The 16201-nt window shown below is 34.3% G+C and overlaps 1 protein-coding gene across 9 annotated transcripts in view; it reads right to left on the reverse strand.

Annotated features, from left to right (window-relative positions):
• Positions 1–16201, reverse strand: part of LOC113038994 (semaphorin-4D-like) — a 56306-nt gene that overhangs the window by 17242 nt on the left and 22863 nt on the right. For 7 of the 9 annotated variants that reach the window (XR_003274840.1, XM_026196840.1, XM_026196839.1 and 4 more), the window contains 5 exons: positions 3406–3539; positions 1336–1481; positions 1195–1257; positions 995–1093; positions 28–121 (listed from right to left, as the gene is read on the reverse strand). Coding sequence is in view for 8 of the 9 variants with exons in the window: in XM_026196840.1 (XP_026052625.1) it covers positions 28–121; positions 995–1093; positions 1195–1257; positions 1336–1481; positions 3406–3539 (536 nt within the window). In the remaining variant the exon portion in view is untranslated. Of the gene's footprint in view, positions 1–27; positions 122–994; positions 1094–1194; positions 1258–1335; positions 1482–3405; positions 3540–13227; positions 13299–16201 lie in introns of all 9 variants that reach the window. The other 2 variants (XM_026196837.1, XM_026196838.1) reach the window with 1 other exon arrangement.

Here is a 16201-nt window from a genome sequence, read left to right on the forward strand (position 1 = left end):
CACTGATCCTGTCCTGCGTTCACTCACCAACCATCACACTGGTGAAGCTCTGCGCCGGGTCGAAGGAGCACTTCCCTCGGCCGTCCTCCGCTCGGTCCTGCAGACAGAAGTCCTGCAGCGACTGAAGAGAAACCAGTCAGAAACAGAGCAGAGTCGGACAGAAAGAGGAAACTACTGTATTCATATTCAGAAAGATAGGTCCAGAGCTACTGCTATTCAAAATATCAGGGAAGTTTTGACAAACCAAAATTTCACATAGTTTGAAATTGGTGAAGAAGGGTTTGTGTCGAGGAACAACTAGTTCCTAAAATCAAGAATCCTAGAAGTGCTAAATAAAACCCGGACTTAAAAAAAAATATATATTTTTTATAAATTAAATATTTACTACAACTAACCAACTAGCTAAATAGAACTGGTAAAATAATAATAATAATATTTTTTTACTAAATAACTGAAAAAAAGTGTTAAAGTACTAAAATTAATAAAATAAAGAAATAACATGATAAAGAAATAGTAATAACAAAAGCACATACTAAAACTTAAAACTAAAAGTACATATAATGTAAAAAATAAATGCAAAATATTAAATGCAAAAATATTATAATATCATATATATATATATATAATGTTAAAATAACACTGGACCCTACAGAAAGTGTTTTTAATGATTATATATTATTCTGCAGAAGTCATGAATCAGAGTCATTGAACCTTTTTTTTTTTTTTACTGTATTTAGCAGCTGAATTTTATTGCTTTGGGTGATTTGGTTATTATTTGGCTTTATGCAAAAAAATAATCAAATGTTAATCAAAATGTTATAATGCAATTCATCTTGGGCTGGTTGCATCAGGATTTAAATCACTTTATTGAAAAATTGATTGAAATTGCTTCCCAAACTGAAGCAGCTGAAACAGTGAATGCGATCTTCTAAAGATGAGTGTTTATTGGGAAGTTTGGGTGATTTAAAGGCTTTATACTAAGGCTTGTACACACCAGATAATCACAGAGGGGTTGAAACGCGTGGGTCCCACAAACATACAGAGTGTCTTCATCCAGCACTTGCAAAACTCGAATGTAGTTTCGACAGTCCGTCTGTCACACGAGCACAAAAACATTTCAGTTAGATAAAACAGAACAAACATTTACAAAGAATCGACCAGATTAAGCTCACTTGAAGTATTTTTCCACATTACCTCTTTAGATTTCCCCTTTAAAATACACATCGACACGTCGCTCTCTGGAACCTTCCACAGCAGCTGAGAGAACAGAGTCAATACAACATCGTGATATAAAACACACTTCATCAGGAACGCGGCGGCTGGAGTAACTCTCACCTGCTTGCTCTTGATTGACACGTTGCTCATGTTGAGCTCGTAGACAACCTCTCGAGCGCCGACATACAGCACGCCGCGCTCCTCACTCAGCAGGAGAGTCGTGTAGTTAAACACATCCGGCTCCCAGAACTCCAGCAGATCCACATCTACACACACACACACACACACACACAGAGCAGATCACATCAGACCGGGTTTGTGCGGAAATCAGACACAAGTCAACATTTTAAGAGAAAATAATATAATAGGAATATGGGCATAGTTCAGATTGTCTTATCTGCTCACCAAGGCTACATTTATTAGATCTAAAATATAGTAAAAATTTTGAAATATTATTATAATTAAAAATACTGTTTTCTGTATGAATGTGTGTTAAAATGTAATTTATTTCTGTGATGCACAGCTGTATTTTCAGCATCATTCCTCCAGTCTTCAGTGTCACATTCTCATATGCCGCACAAGAAACATTTCTGATTATTAATAATGGTGAAAACAGTTGTGCTGACCAATATTTTTGTAAAAACTTTAATGCACAACCACTCAAACATTTGAAGTAAGATTTTAAAAAGACAAATTAATACTTATAATCAACAAGGATGCTTTAAATTGATCAGAAGTGAGAAAAAAACATTTATAATGTTACAAAATGTTTCAATTTCAAGTAAATACTGTTCTTTTGAACATCAAAGAACATCAAAGCTTTCAACATTGATAATAATCAGAAATGTTTCTTGTGCAGTAAATCATCATATTAAAATGATTTCTGAAGACCATGTGACACTGAAAACTGTAGGAAAGATGCTGAAAATACAGCTGTGCATCACAGAAATAAATTACATTATAACATATATTCAGATTTTTAAATGTTAACTGTATTTTGGGGCAAATAAATGCAGCCTTATTTTTAAACATTAAATAATCTTAATTATTCCAAATTTTGATTCCAAATCTTTCCATATTTATAGAGATGTGGAATATTTCCTAAAAGAAGCAAAAAGATCATTTCTAGATCAGGAATATTTGCTTCTCCTCCTGTCTGCTGAATGAACACAGGAGTATTTTGAGCAGTATAAAGAGCGTTCTCCAGCTGTTTGTGGGGAAACCTCTTCCAGAGGAGATCCTGAACTCTATGAAAGCAGCAGCAGATGATTTACTGCTCCGAATAAAGCAGCGGTCAAACTCATGAGTCATGCATTTCATCTCCAGCACAATAAAACTCTAACATCTCCATCCAAACATGTGTGCCACTCATGTTCGGCTCAGCAAAAGACATTTCTACTATGACATTAGAGCACTGCCACATCAGCAATGTTATTTCTTTTATTATTATATCAGCATTAAATATACTGTATTAAGAGAGTAAACAAGCTAAAGGGCCAAACAAATGACCAACCCAAAATGCAATGGTTGTTGATCATGAACACTTTAGGCATAGTAAATTATTATTATATAATGCATGTAGTATATTTGAGCATGTGCATTCATAGATGATGATTTGTGTGTGACTGGCACACTTCAGTTTGTTTTTGGCTGCCGGTCGGGTGTGTGTGTGTGTGTGTGTGTGTGTGTGTGTGTGTGCAGCTCTCAGGTTGCAAGTGTTTTTGTTAGAGACCCAACAGACGCAGGACGCCTGCAAATGCCACATGTGTGTCAAAAACACCACACATGACTTCCTGTGCTGCTGAAACAATATACTGTACAAAACTATAGGGTTGTTTTTGACTTACGCTCATCGAGGCTGCATTTATTGGAACAAAAATACTATAAAAACAGTAATATTGTGATATATTATTACAATTTAAAATAAATGTTTTCTATGTGAATATCTGTTAAAGTGTAATTTATTTCTGTGATGCGCAGCTGTATTTTCATCATCATTCCTCCAGTCTTCAGTGTCACATGATCTTCAGAAATCAGAATAATATGATGATTTATTATCAATGTTAAAAAATATATATTATATTTATGCACATAATTCAGAAGCATGTTTATAAGGACAGTGGAAAGTCAGATGTGTGGCACCTGCAGAGGTTTCATTTCTGACCAGAGAAACTTTAACCCTTCACTCACCGTCGTGCCTCCACGAGCTTCTGGGAACGCTGGAGGGTCCGTGTGTGGAAACTTCCAGAAGCAATCCCAGAAACATCCCTAACACGCTCAGAGCCATGTTAGACTCCGGGATCTTCGGCAGCGTGAGGTTTCCTCTGAGAGAAAGAGAAGACACATGCAGATACAGCAAACCACGACTGAACATGAAGGAATCATGCATGACAAATCTGACACACAGGTTCACAGATCACTTTTTACATAACAAAAGATTGAATACACATATCATATTCATACGGCTCATTTCCACACAATGAACGTGAATGACGAAACATTGGTGCTTTATAATGAACATACATGCACTATGCACTATGGTAATAACATGGTACTTCAGAGAATTTAAAGACTGTATGATTTTATATATATATATACACTTTGCTTTTCATAACAGAAAACCATTGAAATTAGAAATTAATCTTCCATCTGCCATCTTTAAAAATATGGAAGGTACAAAATGAACCTAATTAATATTTAAAAATGTAAACAATTATAATAAGGATCATATAATATCACTGATAGACACTGATTTACAATTTTAAAAAATTATAAAAATATTAAGTAATTTCATATTTTATATAATAAAATAAAACATTTATTGTATTAAATATTTTTTATTTTGTTTAGTTTTTATTTAATAATAATCACAGCACACATCATAATTATCTTTATTTTAATCATATTGAATGTCAAAAACTTTGAGAATGTGACTTAAAAAAAAAATTGTTTTACTTACTAGTTACTAAAAAATATTTAATTATGTTTTTTATGTTCTCAATTGTTCAGGCTCAAAATAATGGATTGTACTGAAATTCTGCTGAAGTTCATACTTTAGTTTTTTAAAAACTATTTTCTATTTACATTTAGGTCATCTGGTGAAAATTTGTTTAACAAAAAAAAATATTGCAATATATATTGCGGAAGTTTTTTTCCAATATAGTTTCTTTCATTCATTCATAGTACTCTGCTGTGAGTAAAGCGCAGTTAAGCAGTGTTTACGTAACGTTCATCATATCGAATGACCGCAGCTCCAGGCCAAACAGACTCTCTTAGAAGGAGAGAAGAGAAACGTGATGACAAGTGTCCAAAATTAGCATCGGTGAGCGAGAGAAAGCCCAAACATCCTCTCTATCAGTGACTGTTAGGAGAAACACAGAAACCAGCAGTAATGAATGACATCAGTGCCTGACGATGACTGGAAACTTTGGGATGTAAAGCCAACAACCGGGGACCTGTAGCTTCTGCAGGAATTCCCCTGATCTGATATCTGCGCCCACAGGGAAGTGAAACCGGGACAGGTAATATAGAGGCATCATGAGCTCAACGAACCACAGTGAACCCTCGGGACAGAAACATCACACCTGATTTTCAGATGCATGGTCTGTATCTGCTTACAGAGACGTGAAACCGGATTTTTGCATCTTTTAAACAAGACGTGAGCGACTTTTGCCTGTGCAAATCTTCCCGCCATTATGCTCGGGTGTTGCTATGGATATGTTAGGGTGATTGTTTAAAGTTGGACGAAAGTCAGAGATTACAGTCCAATACTTTATTATTAGAAAATATATTTTATTTTATATTTATTTTGCATTTTATTTTAATTTGATTATTTGTAATATATTTGTTGTAATATTGTTTATATATATATATATATATATATATATATATATATATATATATATATATATATATATATATATATATATATATATATATAAAATAGTTCAAGATACTCAGTGAAGTAAAATGTTTTTGAATATATATATTGTTAATTTTGAACATGATTATTATAAATAAAAAATGTGTGTGTGTGTACAAACGTATATATATAAATGGAAACCATAAAAAGCAGGATAACACTTTCTATGATCTTAAATCTGTTAAAATGAAATGCATTAGTATTGGTAGCTGATTTATTCATATGCTCGGCAGGTGTTCAGCAAATGCTTTTTCTCATTCCTACAAATGATTTCCATGTGCTGCACTTTATTGTTCTGTGGATTCTGTGGCGTAAGAGAGATTCAAAGACAGAAAGAAAACAACTGGAGTGAAGAGAGCGGAATGTAATAATAAGAAACAGGAAACTCAACAGAAGATGTGAAGATCACAGGAAACACTAAACGGCCCCAAGCTAAGACAGATCAGACACATCTGTTTCATTTCTTTTCATTCGTTATGATCGGAGAGACATAAACTTATAATATGAGAGAGGAAACTTATTGTATCCTTAGAACATAGATTTAACAAGAAACCAAAAGAATACACACAGTGCTTTTAAAAAGGTGAAACATCACTGGAAAACAGACTGAAGAAAAACCACTGTTCAAGATCAATAACTTGGATAAATTATGATGATAACGGTTTAACTTTCCCCACCACTGACGAGTTATCTGGTCTTTAAGAAGACAACGCTTCCCCACCAAAGACGTGTTTTTATGGCTTTTTGTGTTTCCACTGTTATACACCAGGGGGCGTTTTTTACACATCTTCTGAATGAGTACAAAACTCAGAAACGAGTGAACTCTAATGTAAACTGATGCATATTAAAAATAATGCCATCATCAGCAATAGGCAGCATTTTAATTAAATCTGCATAATGCTACAATGCAGTTGATCCATTATTTTACATTACTAAAATAATTATAATTTCCATTCCAAATTTCAATGAATTTCTTCAGAAAATGTATTTCATTTCAACAGATTTAATCTTAACTTCACTGTTGTAGTGAACGAGCATCGATCACATAACACTGATTGAGATGAAGCAAGGGTCAGATATAGGGTCGAAACAGATCATGACAAATTAATTTTTGTGCCAGACACCATCAGATATCTACAGAAAAGAAGAAAAGAAATGTTTGGACAGAAACCGAAAATCAAAACTGTCCTGACTGACGCTCCAGGAGATCAACACCAGGGAAAGACGCACTGGAAATCAACACTGTAAAATAACAATCACTGATCTACAGGCAGATGAGTTTTTACAGCACACACACACACACACACACACACACACACGTGCTACCAATGACCCTTAAAGGTCCAGAAATGTGCAGTCGAGGCCAAAGTCACCAACACCAGGGTCTGCTGAAGGAGCTCACGCAAACACAAAGAGCTTGTTGTGTGTGTGTGAGAAGAGAATTACACACACAGTAAACAATCAACAAAGACGGCTTGAGAGAGAGAGAGTGTGTGTGTGTGTGTGTGTGTGTGTGCATGACGTGGCCTCTCACACACTGCACTTCCCCAGAAAGCTTTATTCACATCAGACCTGATTAGTTGAACACTGAGTCGGTTCTACCCAAATGAGTATAACACATCTGCACTATCCATATAACAGCAGGCCGATTTATATGCATGACATTTTCTAAAATGAGGAAATGTGAATATAAAATGATTACAAAACACATACTAAATAAAAAAAAAACAGAAAATGATATAAATACACGTACATATCTATATTATAATTCTTTATCATATTATTATATCTTAATTTATACATAATAGATAATATATTTATATACTATATTATAATATATTATAATTAGATCAAAATGGAATGTACTTATATTATACTTATATTAATTATATTATAAATCGATATGCTATAAATAATATTTTTATAAAATAAATATAAAATGATGTGCATTATGATATATGCATTATATATATGCATATATTAAGAATATGTGTAATTTATATGTATATAAAATGTCTTGGCATTCTGATGAAATAATGTAACTAAAATGTAATACTGCACATTGCACAATATAGTATGTTGCATACAACTGATTATTAAAAAAAATAGTAGGTAAAACAGTATGCAGAGATAGCACATGCAACAAAGGGAGGTCATGTGACAATTCTGCATGTTGCATAAAGTTATTTAGCATTTTTAGCACTGTTTTGTGTATAAATCTCAACTTCTGGAAGTCTGGTCTAATAACGTGTCAGAGGAGATGTTCGCCTCCGGTTCATTAGATACAGGGACACAGTATGTGAAGAGCAGTGCAGAAGCATGCTGTATCAAACACAGTCCTCTTCTCCTGTATTAATGCTCTTGATGCCAGCAGTATGTGCAGCACCTGTTTGGTGTCCACCACATGCACCGCCTCAGAAACGCAGGCTGGGTTTAAAGGGTGGCGTCCTGCCAACTGGGCGAGCATGTGTCCGCTCTCAAACATTCAGTGCCTGCCAACTGTGTCCCTCCTCTCGCTCTGGCACAGCCATCGATGCCACTCTCTGCCGACCCACAACGCTTTTCTGCCAGAATCAGCTTTCCCACTGCGCCCGCTGACAGATCCCACAATCCCTCGCTTTCTCTGCAGCCTCTCATGCTTCAAGAGTCTGTGTGTGTGTGTGTGTCTGTGTGTGTGTGACTGCGGTTTGCTCTTTAGGCCCCTTTCCAAAAATCGGAGTTTGTCTTTCACCCTTAACACGTCCACTCTTCTCTCAAAACCACAAATAAATACATTTGCTTTAAAAAAGGAAAGAAAAATATTACTACTTTGTGAATTTAAAGTCATTTCCATCTTTGCAAATTATACAAATTATAAATACATAATTTAGATCAAATTACATATATAAAAATTATACAAAATATCTAAAAATTATATCATCATATTTGTTTATTTATTATAAAATTTACTAACTGAATAATGGAAAGATTTATTATAAATAATAAAATAATTGATATAAACACACACACACACACACACACACACAAATAAATACATATAAAATAAAAACATAATTGCAATTTTTATTTTAATAATGTAATTGTGGCATCTTTTATTTACAAAAAGTTATTTTCCGTATTTTTGGCATTAAGATAAATAATGTGATGTGTGCTGTATAATGCATGTAAGTCCAGTAAGGTGATGCATTTCTGAGCAAAATGGAAAAATAGGCAACGAAAAAAAAGGATAGGGACTAGTTTTATGCTGTTTAAGGGTTTGATTGGATCAACAATGCATTCACATTACTGAAGAAAAATGGGCTGCAAATGCACTTGCATTTTTGCATGCAATTACATGTTGACCTTAAACCACACAGAAACATGTGTGCTACCAATCTGCACACGAACAGTCCTGTAACAGCAGCAGAATATGGTTACTGACAGAGCTCCGCAGAAATACTGCAGTGGTTTGGCATCAGATGTGATGAATCTTTCATGACATCACGGTGCTGCAGAGCAGCAGCGTGCAATTAATGCCCACATATAACCAAACTACAAAAAACACTTGTTAAACTATCTAACAGTTCACATAACCAGCAGGAAGAAACCATGATAAATGCATTAACATTTTAAGACATTTCAAGCATCTAAAGACTTTTTGGGGCCACTGTATGTATTGTATATAGAGCTGCAAAATGCTTTAGAATATCCACCTAAATAAAACTAGCTGCAGCACAGCTACAGTCATGCCTTAAATAACTTGAGGACAGAAACTGTAGGTAATGGAAACCCAATGCAAAGGACAGAAAATAGCAGCTTCTCATGTAATTACAGCCGTCCATCTGTGCAGTGCTGACGCGACCACACCAAAGCCAGATGAAGGGTCAGTCCCTGTAAAAACGTATATTTAGGCAGAGCTACGGAGACCTTTATAATACACACGCTGTTCATGAGCTGCAGGACTGAGCACAAATCACATGTGAGGAAAGTGAGGTGCATTTAAGAGGATAAACACACACGCACACACACACACACACACACACACACTTGTGTCACTGCGCTGTAAAATATAATGACTACCTCTGCTGCTCCATCAAAAGAGTCAAATTAAAAACTTCATTTTCAACATTTGCGTGTTCAAACTTAAAAAACTAAGCTTCCAAAAAGGGTTTTACAGACAGTTCAAAGAACATTTTAATGCTTTAAGAAAACATAAGTTCCTACAATGATAAAGAAACTTTAAGTTCCTGCAATGTCATTAATGAAGCTTTATTACAAAATATAATCTTTAATGCCATGAAAAAACACTTTAGTTTCTTTAATTGCATAAAAAACCTTAAAGTTCCTAAAATTACATAAGAGAATGTTTTAGTGTTTCTTTAATTCCATAATAGTATCTAAGTTCTTAAAATGTCATAAAATAACTTTTAGTTTCTAAAATTCCATAAAAGAACCTTTAAATTCTTAAAATTCTATAAAAGAACCTTTGAGTTCCTCAGATGTCACAAATTAACCTTTAAGTTGCTAAAATTCCTCATATGAACCTTTCAATTCCTCTATTTCCATAAAAGAATCTTTAAGATCATGATGTCATAAACAAATTCCAATGATACTACAAGAGAACGTTTAAGTTCCTCTGATGTCATAGTGCAATTTCAGAAAGTTCCCATGATGCTATACATTTTTTAAACTTCATATGATTCCACAAAGAATCTTTAAGTTCATATGCTAAAAAATCATCTTTAAGTTGCGATGATGTTATAAAGTATTACAATACATTTTTATTCAGCAGAACTTTTAAGTTAATTTTAAAACTTTACGTTGTTGTGATGCATGAGAGATATGCAATCATTCAATCAATCAAATTCAGTTACAAAGTGTGACTAAGTCTGGAAATGAGGGGTTTTGTGTGACTTTGACTATTCAGGAGCTACCAGTGACTGAAATACAGACTGAAAGCTCTTCAGAAGAGGACCACTCTCTGTAAAACAGAGCAGAGTGAGAATAAGGAGGAACTGATCTTAGATCTTCATGGGTTATTAATATTCCCCGGCGGCAGAGATCAGAGGCAGGAGTCTGGACGGTGATGTCCAAGCACAGGTGCTGGGAGAAAGCCTCTAACCTTGACAAGACTGGATTGTTTTCAGTGAGAGGTGGTCATCGTGAGTGTGTGTCATTAACACTGTGTGTGTGTGTGTGTGTGGAATCTTCAGTTTCTCTCTGAATATAAATACATCTCACACAGTGGGCGATCAGGTTTAGGGGTGGCTTATATTACGGCCCGTGCTTCCTCACGACACGAGCAGAGTTTCAGATGAACAGCAATAAAACTGACAGACAAAAACTGAAACCAGCAGAAAGATTGAGTTTCTGTCAGCATTTCTGGATTCAGTATCTATCTGTCATGCACAACAGGGTTTTTGTTCCAGTTTTATAACAAAAGAGCCTCATTTACTGTGACAATCTCACATTCACAACTCTCTAACCAAGCCACACAGACTATTTACTGAAAATCAATGACAGTAATTACTGCTTGTAAAAACTAAATGATACATCACAATTCAATAGATTTCAATGCCGTAAGTGTTATATATTGAAAATGTATTTATACATAATTTAAAAACATTAACATATTACAAATGAATGTTATATAGCTAACGGTTTTGTTTATTCCATTAATATTTCTAATACTACAAAGTGGAAAAAAAAAAACATATTTCGTGTTAAACAGGTTGTTTTTGAAAGTTGGTGTTTAAAATGTTTTTTTATTTTACAAATTTTTATTGATGACTGGAGTGTTAATATTTTAATTGTAGGGCTATGAATCATTGTACAGAGCAGATTTAAAAATACCTTTTTTAAAACATTTTAATTGATGAGTAAATATATAATCCATCCATCCATTCATCCATCATTTAAATTAAAATAATTTTCATTTTTATTGTTATTGTTGTATGTTTGTATTTTTTATATTTATGTATTTAAATAAGGTTGGATATAATAATAATAGACGTATATTTATATATCAGTAGTCTCATTCAAAGTGTCAATGAGGATAAACAATGGCCACAAAAACGTTACATTAAAACTTTAAATAGCTATTTAAATTGACTGTTAATTATGTTATTTATGCAACAGTCACAAATGTTCAAAATTAAACTTTTTTTTAAATTACGAAGACTTGAAATTAATTCAAACCCCATTGCAGATAGTTAAAGAAAAAAAAAAACAGTGAATAAATCCGCTCACGGTGGGCCGCGCTGAAGCAGCTCCACAAACACAGCGGTTTTATTGTATGACACATCAGTCTGTTTCCTGTTAATTAAGGTGCCTTTTTCTGCCCTGACGAGTCTTTAAAACAAGAGTAAAACCCCACGACGCTCCTCACTGTCACACTCCATGCTCAGTATTGTAACACGGCACCATCTTTAGCATGACAGCGATTTCACGCTCGGATTTAAGGTTCAGGATGGACAAAAAGCCCTTCTGGGCTCTTTTGTGAAAACTCCCAGCATCCTCCGGCTCTTCCAGCACCTCGGCAGTGTTCGCCTGGGACTTGGCAAACATGAGAGTAAATGCTCATTTTGACAGCCAGACACTGATACGTTTCATTCCAGACTTCTGACGGCCCACAATGCAATGAGTTCTGGCCAAGAACTGCACGTCACTTTAAATACTCACGTCCCAGGAACAATAAACTATCGCATGAGGATTACAGCTCGCTCTGATGAACACAGCGGATCTCATCACGTCGCTGAACTCTAGATCGAGTTCCACTGAAGAATGTGCTGCAAATCTCTCTCAACTCAGATCCAGAACACGAACGAGGCGAGAGAGGGGAGCTGGTGCTTTACTTTATGTGATCAGACGCACCGTTTTCGGCTTTTGGATCAAAAAAATTAAAAATAAGCCATATATAGAGACTAGAAGATTATGAGGGTAAAGGACTCTTTTCATGATGGACAGAAAAAAAAAAAAAATACAATAACCTAGCCACCATTTAGAATACCCTGTCATTTTGATGATGAGTTTTGCATGGGAAATACAACTTCTGTTCTTTAAAAGATGTAAATAAAAGAAATAAAAAAAATTCATAGAGATAAAAGTAAAAATTAAAATAAAAAAATTAAAATAAATTAGATAAATATTTCATTAAAACTATACAAATATGAAACATTTATTTTTTATTAAAATATAAATTAAACAAATTCTGAGTGAACAGAATTAAATATAAATAAAATAAAACAACAATAAATAAAAGTAAATAAAATAATTAAAATAGACCATAATTAAATAATACAAATTTTATTTTTAGTAAATTATTAGTAAAAATATTTTATATTAAATATTTTTAATATAAATATTTCATTAAAACTATACACATATGAAACATTTATTTTTTATTAAAATATAAATTAAATATAAATTCTGAGCGTACAGAATAAAATATAAATAAAATAAAATAATAACAAATAAAAGTAAATAAAATAATTAAAATAGACCATAATTAAATAATACAAATTTTATTTTTAGTAAATTATTAGTAAAAATATTTTTTTTGTTAAATTAACAGATAGATATTACAGTAAAAATAAATTGTTTTATAAAAATAAAAACATTAAAAGTAAGGAAAATACTGACACTAAAATAACACTGCTGTTAGCATAGTATTAGTTAACTGATCAATAACATCATAACGTCACTTTACTATAGCGATCAAGCACAAGCAGGATATTAGAGAGGAGGGAGAGACTCACAAAAACAAACTCAAACACACATCACCAAATAAAAGGCAAAGAGCCAGAAGCCAGACAGAAAATATTAAACAAACGCACTCTGTGGACTTTTGCAAATGAAGAAAAGAAGGTAAACTGCAGGAAAAATGAGGGAAAGAAATCTCAACACACACAAAAAAAAATCACTTGGGATGGACAAGCAGGGTTTCCAACTCAAGCAAAAGATCAAAATGAGGAAAAATAAGCATGCAGCAGGTTTAAAGCGACAGGAGGATCCGTCCGTCAGCTTCATGCAGTGATGTCATCTCACACAGCTCAGCCAATGAGAGCGAGCGAAAGCCCCAAAGCACACGGGACAGAGGAGGGATTTCTGACCTGTAACTCTCCCACGACGCTCGACTACACCTGAAGATCCGTCCTTCAGAGAGAATTACAAAAGACGCCGGCTGAAGAGAGACACAGAGATGAGGAGAGGGTTATCATGGAGTCACACACTGACGTGTTAAAGAGTGAAATCACACAGAAGTAGTGGAAATACACAGAGACAGCACATGAGAGCAAAGGAAGGACAGCATCTAAACAAACACAGATGCTTATTTCTCAGGATGCAATCTATAAAATAATAGCACTTATTTTAAACCCATATGATGTTAATATTAATGACATTGGTCTGATATTAAATCATTTCAATTCTACATGTGTGTGTGTGTGTGTGTTTTGACTTGGAGTTAATAATTAAACCTTCATAGTGAAAATAAATGCAGCTGTCCAGAAAGATCTGGATGTGGCACTGAGAGCAGACAGGTGAGGTTTTACATCAGTGGCTTTAATTGCCTGATTTGGAGACTTATGCCGCGTTTCCACCGAAATTACCCGGAACATTTGTACCAGGAACTTTTTTTCCCAGGAACTTTTTTCCCCCCAGACCTGTTGCTTTCTGCGTTTCCACCGCGGTGTAAAGTACCGGGTAGATTAGGCAAATAGACTGGTGACGTAGGTCTGCGCGCGTTTCTCAATACAAAGTACCGCTGATAAAAAATAAAATTAAAAAAAAGTACGCTGATTTTGGACGTGCATCCTCGGTAGTTGGTTCAGACTTTGTACATTCGTCTCGGGAGTGTGATGTCCGCGACGACGCAAGTCCGGTAAATCTATAAACAGCAGCGTACTTGATAACTTCAGTCTGCTCGTCATGGCTACTCCAATTTTCCTTACTGTATATTTACAATAAAACGAAATATGATATCAAATACCACTGCCTCCTTTCGTTTTCATTTAAGCATAATAACAACTGCAGAAATGTACTTAGTTCAGAGATATGTGTATATGCAGCCATTACAATGAAACGAAATATTATATAAATTTGCCTTTTTTATTTTCATTTTAACATATAGATAAATTGAATACAGACCAAAGAAACCTGTTAGATTTACCCCGCAGCTGAATTATATTTTATGTTTAACCACTAAAGACACATCAGAGCCAGCGGCACATATCAGAAGATCTATCCCAGGAGAGGCTGCTCTCTGCGGATACATGAGGACTGAGCTCCCGCTGATTGAGTGGAGCTCACCATCGCAGAGATCGGCGAAACACATTTTTAAATAGGCGCTGTCTTTATAAATAAACCATAGATTTGAGTTTTAAACAACTACATTCTCGCCTGAAATACTTTTAAAATTACATTTCATGACACAATAACAGTAATATTTGAAAATTATCCGAATAAATGGTGGTTGAACTCAACCAATGCTGCGTGAACTCAGATCGCTTTGGCTACTGTTATTTTCCCCTCAGTATATTTACAATAAAACGAAATAGGATATAAAATACCACTGCCTCCTTTCATTTTCATTTAAACATAATAACAGCTGCAGAAATGTAGTTCAGGGATAAGTGTAACGTTATATACAGCCATTACAATGAAACGAAATATTATATAAATTTGCCTTTTTTATTTTCATTTTAACATATAGATAAATTGAATACAGACCAAAGAAAACCTGTTAGATTTACCCCGCACCTGAATTAGCTGGATTAGCTGAATTATATGGTTGAACTCAACCAATGCTGCGTGAACTCAACCAATCAGCATGTTTAGCGCCAAAGTCCCGCCCCCGAAAGTTCCGGAACTTTAAAAAAGTACCACCTCGCCAGCAGGGACTTTCTGGGGGGCATTTTTTTACCGGAACTTTTATTTAGTTCCTGGTTCCTGCGGTGGAAACACACCAAGTACCGGACCAAGTCCCTAGTTCCTGGGTAAAGTTCCTGCGGTGGAAACGCGGCTTTAGCAACATCTTAAGAGTCATAAAACACTCAAGTGGACTTAAAAGTGTGTTTTGAACTGTTCACACAATCAACAGAGGATATAATGTGTCAAATTTGAAGCAAAGCAATCATAGAGATAGAGATGTAAGAACAGATATCTGGATAGATGCAAGATCAGATCAAGATCAGATAGCAGTAACATTAATAAACAACACATTAATAAAACACATTAATAAAATTACAGTCTAAAAAAACAGTACCATAGTACTGTAACATCATGGGTCTGCAAATGCACATGTCATGATACCGTCCTCAGAAACAGGTCATGATTCACTTCCATTCGCTTAAAGGCACAGGAAGTTTGGCTCAGTAGCTTTACACATTCATTTACATTTAGATTTGATAAACTGCAGCAATTTCCTTCAGCACACAACCTGCTGCTCATGAACAGAACGTCTCAAATACAAAAGCATCATTCATGCAAGCATGCAAATACTAAGTGCAGAAACGTCATGCTTCATTGACTAGATGATGTTTCTGACTGTAAAACACTTACAATATAAAAGAGCCATTTACGCATTTAAACCGATATTGTTTTTTATAACGGCAATTAATTATTTGTCAGACAACCCATATTTATTTAATGTTTTACCACTGTTTGCATTTAACTTCATTTTCATATCACAACACTAAAACATAGCATGTGTTTTTACAATAGCAAGCATTAGCAAATATAATAACAAGCAAAAAATAAAATAAAATAATAAGTCAAATATTTTCAAATCAAGAACATAAAAGTAAATAAACAACAAGGGAGTTTATAAACTTTTAACATATGTAAAAATTCATTTTTAACTACAGTTTAAAGTACTGGATGCAAACCAAAGAGTAAGTTTTAGTTGGTCACTTTAGATATGGTGTTTATCGGTTTGATATTATAAAACCGATATCGGATTAAGAAAACTGTTTCAATATCTGTGGTTTATCTGGTTGCTAAAAGCACATCGATGGAGAAACCATTAATCGGTTTTGACCGATAATGTACCACAAGCAATTTAGTTCTTCTTATACAATTAAATAA

The sequence above is a fragment of the Carassius auratus genome, chromosome 21, assembly GCF_003368295.1.
Source record: "Carassius auratus strain Wakin chromosome 21, ASM336829v1, whole genome shotgun sequence".
Taxonomy (NCBI): Eukaryota; Metazoa; Chordata; class Actinopteri; order Cypriniformes; family Cyprinidae; genus Carassius; species Carassius auratus.